Raw genomic sequence first — 20,472 nt, forward strand, 5'->3', positions numbered from 1 at the left:
ATATCCTGGATTTTGTGCTGTGTTAAATCTGAAATTGGTTGAATGTCATTTTTGAGGAAAAGCATTTTTTTGGTTGAAGCACGTGAGAGTTGGTAGATTGGAATCCTCTTCCTGGGGCTGGTCTATGCTACAAAGTAAGGTCGGTTTAACTACATTGCTCATGTCATGTGCGATGTAATTAAGCCGATCTAAGCCTTGGCATAGAGACTGGTAGGAATTCTTCTGTCAGTCTAGCTACCAGCTCTTGGAGAGGTGGATTTACTACAGCGGTAGAGGAATCCTTTCCATCTCTGTAGTGTCTACATTACAGTGCTACTATGGCGCTGCTGCTGTAGTGTTTGTAGCATAGCCATATCCCCAGCTTTGCCAGTAATGTGCTATCTGATCTTAGGCAGCTCTTTACACTCCTGTGTCTGAATTTCCACATCTGTAAAATGGAGGTTCTTTTATATCATTAGAACCGTAGAACTGCAAAGTAGTCGTGTTTAATATAAGAAAGTATTTCCTTTTAAAAATTGAGGCATTTAACCTGTGGAATTTATTACCACTAGATATAATGGAGGCCAAGGGCCTAGTAGGATTAAGAAAAAAATTAGACATTTATATGGCAGAGAACATCTATGGTTACGTTAGACAGGATTTAAAAAAACAATTAGAAGAGATATAAGCCTTTATGCTTCAGGACATAAGCCAACCTCATTTCAGTTTGCATGCTCTTGCAGTCTGTTCTTAAAATTGGAAAGTTTCCATCTGGAGCAAAAAGAAAAATCCAGCATTGCAGCTGGACAGGTTGTGGTTAGCTGCTGCTGCTCATTAAATAAAGAGATAAATATTTAGGCAAGGCCCCTGCAGCTGGTTAACATGGTTAGCATCAAAACCACTGCTTTGAAAATGCCCCTTCCTTTCCTAAACATAGTATTTGGGGCTTTTCCTAGTCAGTTATTGAAACTCAATCCCAAGAGAGAATGTGTTCAAAAATGTAGGAAATTGCGTCATAAAACACTTAAGCTTATCCAAGTAATGATAATGAATTCACTTACCACGAGGGAACTGTAATAAATAGGATGGGTGAGTTCAGGACAGAGAATATTTCTACCATCTCTAATAGAGGCTATAATAGCAGGGTGGATTTGATTTAAATCAAACTGATTGAAATCATTTCAATCACGAGTCAGGAAGACTTGATTTAGTCATGGATTTCTACATAAAAGTGCATTCTTGTTAGTTGTTATAACCTTAATACATATGCTTCACAACTCGGAGATAGATGTAGGTGTCATTTTTAGAAGGTACACACTATACATTTTTTAAGTGATTTATTTTGAGAACTTTTCAGATTAGTTTTACAGCTATATCAGAAAATGAATGATTGTTTGGTTATCTCATTTATCAAAGGTAATTGAAGCAGATATTTATGAAGTCATTGGGAGGTGAACTATCTCCAATTCAATAAGTTGATCATTAATATTTGGAGGATTTTCTTGCCATGCTATATTAGGAGATCACCAGAGAGACATTTAGATTGCTTGTTTAACTGAAACAACAATGTTATGTATTCTGGATTTTTTGTCTTCAACAGCAAACATATAATATTTTAATTTAAACATTCACGTTTTTTAAAATCAGGTTTGTTTTGGTTAAAATTGTTTTTAACTAAAATAGTTAAATGAAATATTTTTTAAAAAAAATTAAATCGACTGTCAGCCAGGTCAACAGGAGAAACTTAAAATATTGGCTTCTGCAGCTAACTCAGTTCTCTTCACCGTCATTTTCCTGTTTGTTCATAATCTGGAGAGGAAGCTTTCCTGCTTTTTCAGGTCCCAAAAGATTTCTCAGTTTGGAATGAATTAGTCCAAAGGAAGAAAATATTTTTCTACACAGGCAGAAGAAGCTACTGTTGTTACAAGTGAGATTATCACTTCAACCGTCTCTGAATCCAAGTGTTTAAGTGAGTTCCACCAGTTCACTGGTGTGACTTTCTTTAAAACATCATCAGCAAACATATATTTCTTGAATGGTTCATCCTTAGCTCTGAAGTTTATTATAGTTGGCATTATGGAGAGATGATTGCTGGATGTCCATGTCATAGCCAACTCCTCTTCTTCAGTAGTTAAGGTTTGACCCTATTTGCAAGAAAATGAGCTGGAGATAGTGCTTGTCCCATTCGTTTTTTTAATGCTTGTAATTTAACTCTGTCATTGCATATTTTTCTTTTTAAGATCTCACTCAATTCTTTCCAAATTTCAACAGCATCAGCAATAAAACAGCTATTTCCATGCATTTTGTTCAAGGCTACAGAAATAGGCTTCAGGATACTCAGCATGTGTTCAACATTTCTCTTAAGCCCAATGTTGGGAACTTCGGCTGTGACAGTGCCGTCTATCTTTTTACAATTTTGTTCACAAACTGTCATCAGATTAGTCCAATTCTTGATATAGTGCTCAAAATAGTCCACTACTGAGTTCCATCGCGCACCTTGTGGGAGAGTTATCTTGGTTCTTCCGCTTTTTTCAGAGCAGCTGCTGCAAAGTGGTTGTTACAGAAGTATTTTGCCAAAAACATTAGCCTTTATTGCTGGCACACTGAAGTCTTTGGCTAGGAGGTGCATCAAATGAGCACTGCAAATGTATATTATCGTCTTGGGACTCTCTTCACAATAATGTCTTCTCACTTTGTATACATTTGCAATATTGTCTGTGACCAAGCTGCATACTAGACATTTGAATTTTTTTTTCAGCGTTTGTTATAGCTTTTACTGCTGCTACTTGTAAGTATTCTGCAGCGTATGCATTTCCTGATCATAGAATCATAGAATATCAGGGTTGGAAGGGACCTCAGGAGGTCATCTAGTCCAACCCCCTGCTCAAAGCAGGACCAATCCCCAATTAAATCATCCCAGCCAGGGCTTTGTCAAGCCTGACCTTAAAAACTTCTAAGGAAGGAGATTCTACCACCTCCCTAGGTAACGCATTCCAGTGTTTCACCACCCTCCTAGTGAAAAGTTTTTCCTAATATCCAACCTAAACCTCCCCCACTGCAACTTGAGACCATTACTCCTTGTCCTGTCCTCTTCTACCACTGAGAATAGTCTAGAACCATCCTCTCTGGAACCACCTCTCAGGTAGTTGAAAGTAGCTATCAAATCCCCCCTCATTCTTCTCTTCTGCAGACTAAACAATCCCAGTTCCCTCATCCTCTCCTCATAACTCATGTGTTCCAGACCCCTAATCATTTTTGTTGCCCTTCGCTGGATTCTCTCCAATTTATCCACATCCTTCTTGTAGTGTGGGGCCCAAAACTGGACACAATACTCCAGATGAGGCCTCATGTCGAATAGAGGGGAACGATCACGTCCCTCGATCTGCTCGCTGTGCCCCTACTTATACATCCCAAAATGCCATTGGCCGTCTTGGCAACAAGGGCACACCTTTGACTCATATCCAGCTTCTCGTCCGCTGTCACCCCTAGGTCCTTTTCTGCAGAACTGCTGCCTAGCCATTCTGTCCCTAGTCTGTAGCTGTGCATTGGGTTCTTCCGTCCTAAGTGCAGGACCCTGCACTTATCCTTATTGAACCTCATCAGATTTCTTTTGGCCCAATCCTCCAATTTGTCTAGGTCCCTCTGTATCCTATCCCTGCCCTCCAGCGTATCTACCACTCCTCCCAGTTTAGTATCATCCGCAAATTTGCTGAGAGTGCAATCCACACCATCCTCCAGATCATTTATGATGTATCAGTTGTTTCTGTAAGGAAGACATTCCCTTCTTCTGTTGTCAGACAAGCACATACAACAGGATCATTGTGGATATTGCTCCATCCATCAAGACTCAGGTTAACAATTTTACCCTCTAGACCTTTTGCATACTGCTCAATTTCTCTTTCATACACTTTATCCAGCAATTTGCCTGCGACGTCTGCTCTGTTGGATGGACTGTATCCTGGTCTTAATGACTGAACCATGTTAATGAAGTGTGGGTTCTTGATCATACGGGAAGGAGAGTTTCTTGCATAAAAAAAACAGGCATTTTTTTCATCAGTTACCTCTTTTTGTAATCTTCTGGTTCTTATCACAAACTTATCTATGGTTGTTTCTGGATGATAGGGATTTTTTTTTCTTTGACAACTGCACAAGTAAGCGTCTCTGATGGTATCTTCTAGACTGAGCACTGAGTCCCATTGGGTATATGGAAAGATTAACCTAAATAATCTATACAGAAGCCCCAGGAACCCTATAAAATTGGGTCCCTAATACATGAACTATTGGAACTCATTTACAAAACTTTCCTTAAACGTTACATGAATATATTGTCTCATACTATAGAATTAGAATTTTTAATCCTTATTCCATGATGAGATATCTTTGAGCTATAATGTATCTTAATTAAAACTGTCTTTAGATAGGTTTTTCCCTCAAAAAGCATTTTATCAAAAAAATCTGATTTAAATAAAAAATAATTATTTTTTATCCACCTTATATAATAATGAATAATATTTGCTATATAACAGCTAAGGGTATGTCTACACTATGAAATTAAGTTGATATTATAGAAGTCGATTTTTATAAATCAGTTTTATACAGTCGATTGCGTATGTCCACACTAAGCGCATTAAGTCGGCGGAGTGCGTCCTCACTACCGTGGCTAGCATCGACTTACAGAGTGGTGTACTGTGGGTAGCTATCCCACAGTTCCCGCAGTCTCCGCCACCCATTGAAATTCTGGGTTAAGCTCCCAATGCCTGATGGGGCAAAAACATTGTTGCGGGTGGTTTTGGGTACATGTTGTCAGTTGCCCCTCCCTTCATGAAAGCAACGGCAGACAATCGTTTCACACCTTTTTTCCATGCGGACACCATACTGCTTTCAGCAGACGGTGCAATAGGACTGCTAACCGTCGTCATCCACCGCTTCCGCTGCAACTCTGCTCTGCTGCTATTGTCTCAATAGTGAATTTCTCCATGTTGTCTGTCATGGGCTCCCGGGTACGTGTGTTCTTCCTCGGGAAATGTGTGTGGTGTTAACCTTCATCCTCCACCTCTTCCGCTGCAACTTTGCTCTCCTGCTCTCATGAATCCACCTCGCAGGTCATCTCATCGTTCTCTGTAAATATCTATTCTCGTGGCATCTGTCGTCAGCCACCGCTTCTGCTGCAACTCTGCTCTCCTGCAGACGCCATACCATGGAAAGCATGGAGCCCACTCAGATCACTGTGGCTGTTATGAGGATTTAAACACGTCGTGCTTTATCCTGCGGTATGTGCAGAACCAGAACCTGCAAAAGCAGGCGAGGAGGCGGTGGCAGCGTGGTGACAAGAGTGATGAGGACATGGACACAGACTTCTCTCAAAGTACGGGCCCCGGCAGTTTGGACATCCTGGTGGCAATGGGGCAGGCTCATGCTATGGTACGCCGATTCTGGGCCCGGGAAAAAACCACAGACTGGTGGGACCGCATAGTGTTGCAGGTCTGGGATGATTCCCAGTGGCTGCGAAATTTTCGCATGCGTAAGGGCACTTTCATGGAACTTTGACTTGCTTTCCCTGCCCTTGAAGTGCAAGAATACCAAGATGAGAGCAGCCCTCACAGTTCACAAGCGAGTGGCGATAGCCCTGTGGAAGCTTGCAATGCCAGACAGCTACCGGTCAGTCGGGAATCAATTTGGAGTGGGCAAATCTACTGTGGGGGCTGCTGTGATCCAAGTAGCCGACACAATCACTGAGCTGCTGCTATCAGGGGTAGTGACTCTGGGAAATGTGCAGGTCATAGTGGATAGTTTTGCTGCAATGGGATTCCCTAACTGTGGTGGGGTGATAGACGGAATGCATATCCCCATCTTGGGACTGGACCACCTTGGCAGCCAGAATGTAAACTGCAAGGGGTACTTTTCAATGGTGCTGCAAGCACTTGTGGATCACAAGGGACGTTTCACCGACATCAACGTGCGATGGCCGGGAAAGGTACATGATGCTCGCATCTTCAGGAACTCTGGTCTGTTTGAAAAGCTGCAAGAAGGGACTTACTTCCCAGACCAGAAGATAACTGTTGGAGATGTTGAAATGCCTATAGTTTATCCTTGGGGACCCAGCCTTCCCCTTAATGCCCTGCCTCATGAAGCCATACACAGGCACCGTGGACAGTAGTAAGGAGCTGTTCAACTATAGGCTGAGCAAGTGCAGAATGGTGGTAGAATGTGCATTTGGACGTTTAAAAGCGCGCTGGCGCAGTTTACTGACTCGGTTAGACCTCAGCAAAACCAATATTCTCATTGTTATTGCTGCTTGCTGTGTGCTCTACAATCTCTGTGAGAGTAAGTGGGAGACATTTATGGCGGGGTGAGAGGTTGAGGCAAATCACCTGGCCCCTGATTATGCGCATCCAGACATGAGGGCGATTAGAAGAGCAAAGCAGGGTGCGCTGCGCATCAGAGAACCTTTGAAAACCAGTTTCATGACTGGCCAGGCTACGGTGTGACAGTTCTGTTTGTTTCTCCTTTATGAAAACCCGCCCACTTGGTTCACTCTACTTTCCTGTAAGCCACCTGCCCTCCCCCCTTCGATCACCGCTTGCAGAAGCAGTAAAGTCATTGTTGTTTCAAAATCATGCATTCTTTATTAATTCATCACACAAATAGGGGGATAACTGCCAAGGTAGCCTGGGAGTGGTGGGGTAGGAGGGAAGCACCAGGTGGGGTTGTGGATGAGGGGAGGAGGGAAGGACAAGGCCACACTGCACTTCAAAACTTATTGAATGCCAGCCTTCTGTTGCTTAGGCAGTCCTCTAGGGTGGAGTGGTTGGGTGCCTGGAGGCCCCCCCCCCCCGGTTCTTGGGCTTCTGGGTGAGGAGGTTATGGAACTTGGGGAGGAGGGCGGGCGGTTACACAGGGGCTGCAGCGGCGGTCTGTGATCCTGCTGCCTTTCCTGCAGCTCCACCAGACGCCAGATCATATCCGTTTGATTCCCCAGTAGCCTCAACATTGCATCCTGCCTCATGTCATCATGCTGCCGCCACCTCTCATCTTACTCGTCCCTCCTGTCCTCGCGTTCATTTTATGCTTTCCTGGACTCTGCTATTGTTTGCCTTCACACATTCTGCTGAGCTTTTCTGTGTGGGAGGACAGCATGAGCTCAGAGAACATTTCATCGCGAGTGCTTTTTTTTCACCTTCTTATCTGCTCTAGCCTCTGGGACGGAGATGATTGGGGGAGTGTTGAAACATTTGCAGCTGCGGGAGGGAAAAAAAGGGAGAGTAGTATTTAAAAAGACATTTTAGAGATCAATGAGTAGACTCTTTCATGGTGAACCAAGCTGTTAACATTACGTAGTATATGTGTTTTCGGTACAAGGTCGCATTTTGCCTCTTATATTGAGGGCCTGCCGGTTTGGTGTGAGAGATCTCACACACACAGGGCTGGGCAACAGAATTCGGCTTGCAGGCAGCCATGGTAAGCCACAGTCTTTCGGCTTCTTCAGCCTTCATAACATGTGGGAATGGTCTCAAACAGCAGCACTGTCCTTTCCCATACCAAGCACCCATTGGGTTGTCCATTTAAAAGGAGGGACTGCGGTTTAACGTGCAGCACAAACACAACTAACCGCTCCCCCCCCCCTCCAATTCTCTAGAATGATCGCTTCACCCCTCCTCCCACCGCATGACTAGTATCAGAGAAGATCCCTGCCAGCCAAATGCGAACAGCTCAGCGTAAGTGGCCTCCCCCCAGCGCGTGGCTAAAAGCGGGGATGATTTCAGCCACAGGCAAACAGCGCAGCAGGAACGGCCACCTCTGAATGTCCCCTTAATAATGTCCCTGGAAGATTTCCGCTCCATCCCCAGACACGTTAACAAACTTTTCCAGTTAGCTGTACTGGCCGTGAATGCATCCCAAGTCTTCAGGGTGAATTAATCATTAAACACGCTTGCTTTTAAACCATGTGTTATATTTACAAAGGTACACTCACCAGAAGTGCCTTCTCCAGCTTCATGCTCCGGGAGCCCAGGTTGGGAGGGTATTGGCTCCAGGGTGATAAACAATTCTTGGCTGTTGGGGAGAATGGTTTCTCCGCTTGCCTGTTGTGCGCTATCCTCCTCCTCCCCAAAATCCCCATCCCTGTTGTGTGAGACTCCCCCCCTTGCACCCCTTAGAATTGCATGCAGCTCATCACAGAAGTGGTATGTCTGGGGCTCTGACCTGAAGCAACCGTTTGTGCCTCTGGTTTTTTGGTGGGCTTGCCTGAGCGCCTTAATTTTCACGTGGCACTGCTGCAGATCCCTGTTATAGCCTCTGTCCATCATGCGCTTGGAGATTTTTTTCAAATATATTGGTATTTCACCTTTTGGAACGGAGTTCTGATAGCATGGATTCATCTCCCCATACAGTGATCAGATCCAGTACCTCCCGTTCGATCCATGCTGGAGCTCTTTTTCGATTCTGGGACTGCATGGTCACCTGTGCTGATGAGCTCACCACCCTGGCCAAACAGGACATGAAATTCAAAAGTTCCCGGTGTTTTCCTGTGTACCTGCCAAGTGCATCTGAGTTTGAAGTGCTGTCCAGAGTGGAGCACTCTGGGATAGCTCCCAGAGGCCAATTCCGTTGAATTGCGTCCACACTACCCCAAATTCGACCCGGCAATGTCGATTTCAGCGCTCATCCCCTCCTTGGCGAGGAGTACAGAAATAGATTTTAAGAGCCCTTTAAGTCTGCAAAAATGGCTTTGTCATGTGGACAGATGCAGGGTTAAATCAAATTAATGCTGCTAAATTCAACCTAAACTTGTAGTGTAGACCAGGGCTAAGTATCTTCATCCATAGGTCTCAGTACTTTGCAAAGGAAAGTAAGTGTCATTGTCCCTGTTTTACATATGGGGAAACTGACCGATGGAGGGAGTGACTTGCCCAAAGTCACACAACAGGGCTACAACAACACTGAATACAACAATAGGGAAATGGCAGAGTGGGAAATAGAATTGGGTTTCCTGAATCTCAGGCCAGAGTCCTATCATTTGCCTGCACTAAGGGGAAAAGATGTATTTCTCAGGTAATCTGTCTTTAATAGTTTTGCATACTTTCAAATTAATTGATAAATGTTTAATAAAGTTTTCAGAAGGTGTATTGTTCAGCAGATCATTTGAGAACATAATCAGGGTTGATTAAAATGCAGATTCTTGGTATGTTTGTACACTCGCTATAGTGAAGTCAGTTTATTTGACCATAACTATTTTATACCTAACAAAATGACCCTAAACCTGAGGGGGAAGCAGAAAGAAGCTTTTGTGGGGGCTGAATGATATTGAATAAATTAGTTCCCAGGAGAAGGGGAATATAGTTTCAAAGACTTTGGTTTTAACTGGATTATTCTGGAGAATTTGGAGGGAAACTGCAGGGGGTGCTTGTAGGACCACTATGGGCAGCTGCTCTGCATGACAAAGGAACTGCAGAGAAGTTTAACTGTCCATGAAGAGACTGTCTGGTTGTAGTCACTGCATGATATCTCTATAACTCTTTCTATGGACAGTTTCATCCTGAGTGATCATACATCAGTGACTCACAATGAGTATGACATTAGTGACTGTTGCTATAACAACAATAGTCCTCCAGGGCAGATTGAATTTTCCTCCAGGGCAGATTGGAAGAGGCCCTGGAGGTTTTTCAGCTTCCTCTGTAGCATGGGGCACGGGTCACTTGCTGGAGGATTCTCTGCTCCTTGAAGTCTTTAAACCACGATATGAGAACTTCAGTAGCTCAGACATAGGTGAGAGGTTTTCACAGGAGTGGGTGGGTGAGATTCTGTGGCCTGTGTTGTGCAGGAGGTCAGACTAGATGATCATAATGGTCCCTTCTGACCTTAATATCTATGAATCTATGAAACCTTTTCTAAAAACTTGGGCATCCGCAACATGCATTAGTGGTCATTGTGTGTACCAGAAATGTTCAGGGGAGACACTGTATTTGCATATGAATAGATCTTTTAAATGGGGTGGTTATTTCATTCTAAGCTTAAAAACAAATTAGAAAATCTGAACTCTTAACACAAACAAAATTTAAGAGTGCGTAAATGGCTCCAGGGATTAGTAATGGGTTATGGATCATTCTGCCTCTGGCTGCAGTGGCTAGTGATAAGATACAATAAAAGATCATGGGCTTGTGTTTTTACAAAACCTGCATTTGGGATCTTGTTCAAGCTGTGTCCTTTTAAAATCATGTAATGTTGATTGCAATCTTGTTTTTTAGTCCACTTCAGTTCTGATGTAATTTTAACAGCTAATGCTTCACAAGCTAACATAAAAACAGCCATACTGGGTCAGCCCAGGGGTCCATCTAGCCCAGTATCCTGTCTTCTGTCAGTGGCCAATGCCAGGTACTTCAGAGGGAATTAACAGCACAGGTAATCATCAAGTGATCCTTCTTCTATCAACCATTCCCAGTTTCTGGCAAACAGGCTAGGAACACCATGCCTGTCCATCCTGGCTAATAGCCATTGATGGACCTATGCTCCATGAACTTATCTAGTTCTTTTTTGAACCCTGTTATAGTCTGTCCTTCACAACATCCTCTGGCAAAGAGTTCCATAGGTTAACAGTGAGTTGTGTGAAGAAATACTTCTTTGTTTGTTTTAAACCTGCTGCCTATTAATTTCATTTGGTGACCCCCTAGTTCTTGTATTATGAGAAGGAGTAAATAGCACTTCCTTATTTACTTTCTTCACACCCGTCATAATTTTATAGACCTCTATCATATCCCCCCTTAGTCATCTCTTTTCCAAGCTGAAAAGTCCCTGTCTTATTAATCTCTCCTCATATGGAAGCTGTTCTATACCCCTAATCATGTTTGTTTGCCCTTTTCTGTACCTTTTCCAATTTTTTTGAGATGGGGCAACCAGATCTGCATTCAAGATGTGGGCATACCATGGATTTATATACAGGCAATATGATATTTGCTTGAGATGAATGCTGTATAGCATTTGAAAGCTGGGATTCCCAAATGGCCTTTAAATTGTATAAACTCTAGCAGTGTGAGAGAATCCTGGAAGTGCAAAAGAGGGGTACCCTCTCCCCGCAAAATAATCCAAGCATAAAATGGCTATCAGAATGATGTGAGTTCAAGATCCTGCAGCTTTCCTCTCTCAGGACTAGATAGGCCTAACCCCACACAGCTGCCTTGTGCTTGCTCCCCTAATGTGATGCGCACCCATTTCTGTTGAGAAGGGGAAGGACAGACCCTAGCCAGGTGAGGTGAAGGGTTGAGTCTGCATCTTCACAAATACCTTATTTTGTCCCATAGGATTTCACCCTCACTGTCCCCAGTACCTTGTGTTGGTATGGTTTTCTTTGGGGTAGGAGGGCTATACAGTGCATCCTTCACAACTCCTTTCATAGCTATTAACTCCTAACTAGGCCCTGACTGAGCAACAGAAGTCTCATTCGCTGTTCTCTCAGCACAGAGTCTGAGATCTGAACACTGTTCTCCCTTTCAGAAGTGAAAAATCCAGCCTAGAAGGGTGCATGTAATTGTGGGAAATATCAAAAGTATTCTGATGTTGAGTTGATAGGCTCAGAGCTTCCACAGGCTGTGTATAATACCATACATTGGTGATGTCATTTACTAACTTGACATTGAACTGTACTTGGCAAGACAAAGAGAAATAATTCTTTGAACCCCTTGGCTTGACTCTTCCCCTTTGAATCCTATTCCTTAATAGCTTTCCTTGTATTGTTTTTTACGCAGAGAGCTGGCAGGCTAGAGAGCCTCTTTTGTAAATTCCTCTTCCAAGTGTTCCACAGGGCTAAAATAATTCAAAAGACTGTGTTTCAGGGTATACCTAAGCTTTTCAACTCAAATCAGGGTAGCTCGCTACGAAGTTTTTATTCTGATCAGAAATTAGTTAAATTGCTCTCACATCCTCTAGATATTGGAGACTTTCTAAGTGATTACTACAGTAGGACATCTTTCAGAGTAGCAGCCGTGTTAGTCTGTATTCGCAAAAAGAAAAGGAGTACTTGTGGCACCTTAGAGACTAACCAATTTATTTGAGCATAAGCTTTTGTGAGCTACAGCTCACTTCATCGGATGCATGGAGTTCTTGCCTCAGGATGCTCATCTTATGGGAGAGTCTGAAATCAGGGGGCCATGGATTTAAGTCTACTATAGCTTGGTGAATCAGGAATGTCAGCTGTCTATGAAGCTGCAGATGAACTGTGTCGTGACGAGGTAAAGGTTTGCTTTAGTCAGGCTGTGACTGTCTGGAGACAGGAAAGACTGCTTGACTAGTCAGCCAGTTGTTCAAGGCTGTTCTGTGGTTCTTTTCTCACATTTCTTAAATTGTACAGATAGGATGTAGTCCTCAGCAGCTGCAGTACAGTATGCAACTATTCCCATCAAATCTTTCTGCGTCCGTTCCTCCTCCTCGCTGTATTCTGGCTTGTGTTTGGGGTGAAGATGTCATCAGTTTTGAATTAATGCAGTGAGGCCATGGGAGTAAAGTCTTTCCCTGTTCATTGAACTTTGATAACTCTGTGTGCTAATTCAGAATATCCCACCCTGAAAAAGCGTGCATGTTTTCTGTGTTTGGGTGGAACAGTGGTTTTTCCCCTTAAAGTTCAAATTGTTGTGTATTGGGTTTCAGGAAAGGTTTTTAAAGCCAGGTTGGCTAGCAAGTCAGTGATTGTGTTAGTTCATGAAGTGGTTTCATTCTGTGAGCTTGATGTGTTGGTGTTTCTTCTCTGGAAGACTCAACCGATGAGGAGAGTAGACAACCAGTAGGAGGAATCAGAACATTCCCAAGTTTTTCCTGATATCTGATCGGCTGTTGCTGCTTGTCAGGAATTAGCATGCTGAGCTACAGCAATCCAATTGATAGGTTAAATGTCTTATTCTTTGAATTTTAAGTAATATAAAGAAACTACTGTATCAATAACAATCTTCTTTTAATTCTGAATTTTAGAGTTAACCCTGAATCCACCAGAAGGAATAGTAGCAGGTAAGGAGCTATATAGAACTCATGTTATGTAGGTATGTGTCATTGACTGTTGTTCGTAAAGCAATGATGTATCTTTTTTTTTTTTTTTTCTTTAAATAGGGCCTATGAATGAAGAAAACTTCTTTGAATGGGAAGCCTTGATCATGTGAGTTGATACTTCTTTGGAGTTAAACTTCATCTTACATTTAACTTTTTGGACTAGCTTGTCATAAAGGAGAGCATTAATACAGAAAATCTTAATTCAGTCTTGTACATTCTTGCGTAAAAGAGAACTCCATGCAATCTGCTCAGTCCGTATTCAAAGGGGGAAGTTGGGAACCTCTCTGCCATCAGACCATGATCTGGATTTGAAAATAGAACACTTGCACTTGAGTCGTCTTATGCTGATGGTCATATTGTTGAAGGAATAATAAAAGTTTGTGACGTTGGCCCAGTGAAGTAGTGTGCTGGGTGTAGTGGCATACCCCAGGGATCATTGCTAGCACTACATCTACTTAATGTGTATGTAAATAACTTGGAAAACAATGAGTTGCCTGATTTGCAGACTGTGAAAACAGGTAACTAAATTCAACAAAATAGGGACAGATTTCTCACATTATAAGCAGAAGAAGACAGACAGTTTGCCAGTGTTACATCTGTTTTCCTTTTGTCTCCAAAATTAATTTTCGTTTTGTCCCCTCCAGCACTTAACCAAGGTGCCAGAATGATCTGGCAAGCTCCACATTTACTGTTATGGAGCATACAGGGTCCATAGGCATTGTTTGTAGAACATATAGATGCTTACTTAGGGCATGTCTACACTTGCCATTTAAAGCAGAAAAAGTCCCTTTTTTGTACAAAAACTATGGAAGTGTCTACACTTGCCAATGACTTTTTGCAGTGAAACTAAGTTGTTACACCACAAAAAGAAAACCACCTCCACGAGAAGCGTACAGCTCTTACTGGTGATGCTTTTGAGGTGATGTGCAAGTGAAGACACATTCTTCCTGTTTACACAGCTTTTAGCTTCTGGAGGATATCCCACAATGCCTAGGTGACCACTCTAGCCAGCAGCTCTGCTGCTCCAATGCCAGGTAAACAGACATCCACTCCTCCCCCTGTAAAGCCCCCAGGAAGTTTGAAACTCCCCTTCCTGTTTTCTTGGCAAGTACTCACTTATCTGGCCCGGTGACAATGCCTGCTCCATGGAGCAAACGAACCCCTGCATGGAGCAATGCTGAGCTACTGGAGCTTATCAGTGTTTGGAGAGAGGAGACTGTGCAGGAACCCAGGATGCCCCCATCACCTCCCCCTCTCCCCTTCCCACAAGACCCATCATGAAACTGGAGAGAGCTGCACTGTGGGATAGCTGCCCTAGAGCGCAGTGATGGAAGTGCTGCTAATGTAAACACTGTCTGACACCTCAGGAATTAAGGGAGTACACAAACCAGTGCTTTACTTTCACTCATTCCCTGTCACTGGTGTAACTTATAGCGCAAAAACTCTGCAAGTGTAGACATACCGTTAGCTTTCTGGGAGGAGCTCAGATAATATGGGGTAGGCATGGTGTAATCAACGCCTTAAACTTCATCCAGAAGTCAGTGTGTAGCCCATGAAGATCACATGGCACAGATGTAATATGCTGTGTGTGGAAAGCTGCTCTGTAGGTGGGCTGCCTTGTCTGGCAATAGCTGTGGCTTTGGGATGGTATGAACGTGTAGTCTGTGCAGACCATGTTGTAATAGTCCAATCTTGAGTTGATAAAGGTATGGTTAGGCATAGTGAGGCCTTACATCTGAAAGGAAAGGATGCACTTTCTTGCCAATCATGTGAGAGGCTTATAGCTTTTAACTCCCTAGGGATGTAAATATCAATTTAAAAAGTTAACCAGTTAAATTATTAAAATTATACCATTTAACTGGTTAACCGTTAACCAAGGTCGCTCCGGCGGGGCGGCTGGGGCTGGGATCCCACTGGCCTGCTCGCTGCTCCCGGGGCCGCTCCAGCCTGCCGGGGCTGGGGTCCCTCTGGCCCACCGGCCCAACACGGCCAGGGTAAATAGTTAAGGTCCAGTTAATGGTAAGCCTAATGCTTACTGGTTAACCTTTTACATTCCTAAGGGTATGTCTACACTACGAAATTAGGTCGAATTTATAGAAGTTGGTTTTTTAGAAATCGTTTTTATATAGTCGATTGTGTGTCCCCCCCACACAAAATGCTCTAAGTGCATTAAGTGCATTAACTCGGTGGAGTGCTTCCACAGTACCGAGGCTAGCGTTGACTTCCGGAGTGTTGCACTGTGGGTAGCTATCCCACAGTTCCTGCAGTCTCCGCTGCCCATTGGAATTCTGGGTTGAGATCCCAGTGCCTGATGGGGCAAAAAACGTTGTCGTGGGCGGTTCTGGGTACATGTCATCAGGCCCTCCCTCCCTCTGTGAAAGCAATGGCAGACAATCGTTTTGCGCCTTTTTTCCTGAGTTACCTGTGCAGACGCCATACCAAGGCAAGCATGGAGCGTGCTCAGCTCACTGTCACCGTATGTCTCCTGGGTGCTGGCAGACGCGGTACTGCATTGGTACACAGCAGCAGCAACCCATTGCCTTATGGCAGCAGACGGTACAATAGGCCTGAAAACCATCCTCATCATGTCCGAGGTGCTCCTGGCCGCCTCGGTAAGGTCAGTCAGGAGCGCCTGGGCAGATATGGGTGCAGGGACTAAATTAGGAGTGACTCGACCAGGTCATTCTCTTTAGTCCTGCAGGCAGTACTATTGTACCATCTTATGGTGAGCAGGCAGGAGATGTGGATGGCTAGCAGTCCTATTGCACCATCTTCTGGCAAGCAGCCAGGAGATGTGGATGGCTTGCAGTCCTTCTGCACCGTCTGCTGCCAGCCAAAGATGTAAAAGATAGATGGAGTGGATCTAAACAAGAAATAGACCAGATCTGTTTTGTATTCATTTGCTCCCCCCTCTCTCTCTCCCTCCCTCCCTCCGTGAAGTCCTGCCTGAAATACCAGAGGGAGGGATAGCTTAGTGGGTTGAGCATTGGCCTGCTAAACTCAGGGTTTTGAGTTCAATCCTTGAGGGGGCCATTCTGTGTGACAGTTGTTTTGGTTTCTCCTTGATGTAAAGCCACCCCCTTTGTTAATTTTAATTCCCGGTAAGCCAACCCTGTAAGCCATGTCGTCAGTCGCCCCTCCCTCCGTCAGAGCAACGGCAGACAATCGTTCCGTGCCTTTTTTCTTGCCATACCATGGCAAGCATGGAGCCCACTCAGATCACTTGTGCAATTAAGAGCACATTAAACACCACACGCATTATCCAGCAGTATATGCAGCACCAGAACCTGGCAAAGCGAAACCGGGCGAGTAGGCAATATCAGCGCGGTGACGTGAGTGATGAGGACATGGACACAGACTTCTCTCAAAGCACAGGCCCTGGCAATGTGGGCATCATGGTGCTAATGGGGCAGGTTCATGCCGTGGAACGCCGATTCTGGGCCCGGGAAACAAGCACAGAGTGGTGGGACTGCATAGTGTTGCAGGTCTGGGACGATTCCCAGTGCCTGCGAAACTTTCACATGCATAAGGGCACTTTCATGGAACTTTGTGACTTGCTTTCCCCTGCCCTGAAGCTCATGAATACTAAGATGAGAGCAGCCCTCACAGTTGAGAAGCGAATGGCAATAGCCCTGTGGAAGCTTGCAATGCCAGACAGCTGCTGGTGAGTTGGGAATCAATTTGGAGTGGGCAAATCTGCTGTGGGGGCTGCTGTGATGCAAGTACCCAACGCAATCAAAGATCTGCTGATGTCAAAGGTAGTGACCCTGGGAAATGTGCAGGTCATAGTGGATGGCTTTGCTGCAATGGGATTCCCTAACTGTGGTGGGGCAATAGACGGAACCCATATCCCTATCTTGGCACCGGAGCACCAAGCCGGCGAGTACATAAACCGCAAGGGGTACTTTTCAGTAATGCTGCAAGCACTGGTGGATCACAAGGGACGTTTCATCAACATCAACGTGGGATGGCCGGGAAAGGTACATGACGCTCGCATCTTCAGGGACTCTGGTCTGTCTCAAAAGCTGCAGGAAGGGACTTTATTCCCAGACCAGAAAATAACAATTGGGGATGTTGAAATACCTATAGTTATCCTTAGGGACCTAGCCTACCCCTTAATGCCATGGCTCATGAAGCCGTACACAGGCAGCCTGGACAGTAGTCAGGAGCTGTTCAACTATAGGCTGAGCAAGTGTAGGATGGTGGTAGAATGTGCATTTGGACGTTTAAAAGCGCGCTGGCACAGTTTACTGACTCTGTTAGACCTCAGCGAAACCAATATTCCCACTGTTATTACTGCTTGCTGTGCGCTCCACAATCTCTGTGAGAATAAGGGGGAGACATTTATGGCGGGGTGGGAAGTTGAGGCAAATCGCCTGGCTGCTGGTTATGTGCAGCCAGGCACCAAGACGGTTAGAAGAGCACAGGAGGACGCGGTGTGCATCAGAGAAGCTTTGAAAACCAGTTTCATGACTGGCCAGGCTACGGTGTGAAAGTTCTGTTTGCTTCTCCATGATGAAACCCCCAGCCCCTTGGTTCACTCTACTTCCCTGTAAGCTAACCACCCTCCCCTCCTCCCTTCGATCACCGCTTGCTGAGGCAGTAATATCATTGTTGCTTCACATTCATGCATTCTTTATTAATTCATCACACAAATAGGGGGATAACTGCCAAGGTAGCCCGGGAGGGGTGATGGAGGAGAGAAGCACCAGGAGGGGTGGTGGAGGAGGGAAAGACAAGGCCACACAGCACTTTACAAGTTTAAAACTTTAAAACTTATTGAATACCAGCCTTCTGTTGCTTGGGCAATCCTCTGGGGTGGAGTGGCTGGGTGGCCGGAGGTCCCCCCACCGCGTTCTTGGGCGTCTGGGTGAGGAGACTATGGAACTTGGGGAGGAGGGTGGTTGGTTACACAGGGGCTGTAGCAGCGGTCTGTGCTCCAGCTGCCTTTCCTGCAGCTCAACCATACTCTGGAGCATATTAGTTTGATCCTCCAGCAGCCTCAGCATTGAATCCTGCCTCCTCTCATCATGCTGCCGCCACCTTTCAGCTTTAGCCCTCTCGTCAGCCCGCCACCTCTTCTCCCGGTCATTTTGTGCTTTCCTGCACTCTGACATTGTCTGCCTCCACGCATTCATCTGTGCTTTGTCAGTGTGGGAGGACAGCATGAGCTCAGAGAACATTTCATCGCAAGAGCCTTTTTTTCGCCTTCTAATCTTCACTAGCCTCTGGGAAGGAGAAGATCCTGTGATCCTTGAAACACATGCAGCTGGTGAAGGGAAAAAAAAGGGACAGTGGTATTTAAAAAGACACATTTTCTAGAACAATGGCTACACTCTTTCACGGTAAGCCTTGCTGTTAACATTACATACATAGCACATGTGCTTTCGTTTCAAGGTCGCATTTTGCCTCCCCCCACCACATGGCTAGCCCCTCACCCTTCCCTGTGGCTAACAGCGGGGAACATTTCTGTTCAGCCACAGGCAAACAGCCCAGCAGGAACGGGCACCTCTGAATGTCCCCTTAAGAAAAGCACCCTATTTTAACCATGTAACCATGAATGATATCACGCTCCTGAGGATAACAGAGAGATAAAGAACGGATGTTGTTTGAATGCCAGCAAACATACACTGCAATGCTTTGTTCTACAATGATTCCCGAGTACGTGCTACTGGCCTGGTGTGGTAAAGTGTCCTACCATGGTGGACGGAATAAGGCTGCCCTCCCCAGAAATCGTTTGCAAAGGCTTTGGGAGTACATCCAGGAGAGCCGCAAATGCCAGGGCAAATTAATCATTAAACATGTTTGCTTTTAAACCATGTATAGTATTTTAAAAGGTACACTCACCAGAGGTCCCTTCTCTGCCTGGCGTGTCCGGGAGGCAGCCTTGGGTGGGTTCGGGGGGTACTGGCTCCAGGTCCAGGGTGAGAAACAGTTCCCAGCTTCGGGAAAACTGGTTTCTCTGCTTGCTTGCTGTGAGCTATCTACAACTTCATCATCTTCTTCTTCTTCTTCGTCCCCAAAACCTGATTCCGTGTTGCCTCCATCTCCATTGAAGGAGTCAAACAACACAACTGGGGTAGTGGTGGCTGAACCCCCTAAAATGACATGCAGCTCATCATAGAAGCGGCATGTTTGGGGCTCTGACCCAGAGCAGCTGTTTGCCTCTCTGGTTTTCTGGTAGGCTTGCCTCAGCTCCTTAAGTTTCACGCGGCACTGCTTCGGGTCCCTGTTATGGCATCTGTCCTTCATGCCCTGGGAGATTTTGACAAATGTTTTGGCATTTCGAAAACTGGAACGGAGTTCTAATAGCACGGATTCCTCTCCCCATACAGTGATCAGATCCCGTACCTCCCGTTCAGTCCATGCTGGAGCTCTTTTCGATTCTGGGACTCCATCATGGTCACTTCTGCTGATGAGCTGTGCATGGTCACCTCTGCTGGTGAGCTCTGCACTCACCTGCAGCTTGCCATGCTGGCCAAGCAGGAAATTGAAATTCAAAAGTTCGCGGGCCCTTTCCTATCTATCTGGCCAGTGCATCTGAGTTGAGAGCGCTGTCCAGAGCAGTCACAATGGAGCTCCCGGAGGCCAATACCGTCTAATTGCGTCCACAGTACCCCAAATTCGACCCAGCAAGGCCGATTTCGGCGCTAATCCCCTTGTCGGGGGTGGAGTAAGGAAATCGATTTTAAGTCGGAAAAAAGGGCTTCGTCATGTGGACGGGTGCAGGGTTAAATCGATTTAACGCTGCTAAATTCAACCTCAACTCCTAGTGTAGACCAGGGCTAGGTGTAACCTCCACAGGGGACCATCTTTGTATGTCTGAAATAACTTCTAACTCCTGATGGTGATCTCTCTCAAATCAGTCTGAGCTCAAAGTGGATAGTAATCTCTACTTGGGATCTGACCGGTTACGCAGGTGCCAAAGTAACCCCTGTTTAGGGTAATGAGCTTCTGCTGCTCCGAGCCACAAAACAGCTCTCAGAGCTGATCTGTGAAGGGTAAATCTGACCCTCCCAATGTCAACCCATACCTCTGTCTATAAGATTCCTCCCAATGCACCTCAGGGAACAGGAGGTGACTTCCCTTTCCCCTACCTTAATCATAGCCAAGAGGGCCAGGTAGCCCTGAATGACAGTGCACCTTGACAGCACTGGAGGAGAGGGTGTATAGCAGGCCACTCCCCCATCTAGACATGGAATGGTAAGATGAGAGCCCTGGACTTTCAGGGAATGATGTCCCACATGGAGAGTAGTGGTATGAAACTTATCCAAAATGCATCCTTTTTCCAGTGAACTGTGTTCTGGGTTGGTAATAGTGAGGCAGACTCTTCCTAACAAAAAGTTCACAAACTCTGAAAGAGTCCATATAGAAGTTATACCTTTTGCCAGCATTTCTGGATGCCTTTTAGGTATGTGTAACATCCGCTGGCATTAGGCAGCAGAAATAACTCCCAGGTGTGCG

The 20,472-nt window shown here is 45.2% G+C and overlaps 1 protein-coding gene across 2 annotated transcripts in view; it reads left to right on the forward strand.

Moving 5' to 3' along the window:
- Window positions 1-20,472, forward strand: part of UBE2G2 (ubiquitin conjugating enzyme E2 G2) — a 57,617-nt gene that overhangs the window by 13,606 nt on the left and 23,539 nt on the right. The window contains exons 2-3 of one of the 2 annotated variants that reach the window (XM_077826391.1): window positions 12,934-12,969; window positions 13,069-13,114. In XM_077826391.1, coding sequence (XP_077682517.1) covers window positions 12,934-12,969; window positions 13,069-13,114 — 82 coding nt within the window. The remainder of the gene's footprint in view (window positions 1-12,933; window positions 12,970-13,068; window positions 13,115-20,472) is intronic. The other variant, XM_077826392.1, reaches the window with a different exon arrangement.

Source organism: Eretmochelys imbricata, chromosome 9 (genome assembly GCF_965152235.1).
Source record: "Eretmochelys imbricata isolate rEreImb1 chromosome 9, rEreImb1.hap1, whole genome shotgun sequence".
Taxonomy (NCBI): Eukaryota; Metazoa; Chordata; order Testudines; family Cheloniidae; genus Eretmochelys; species Eretmochelys imbricata.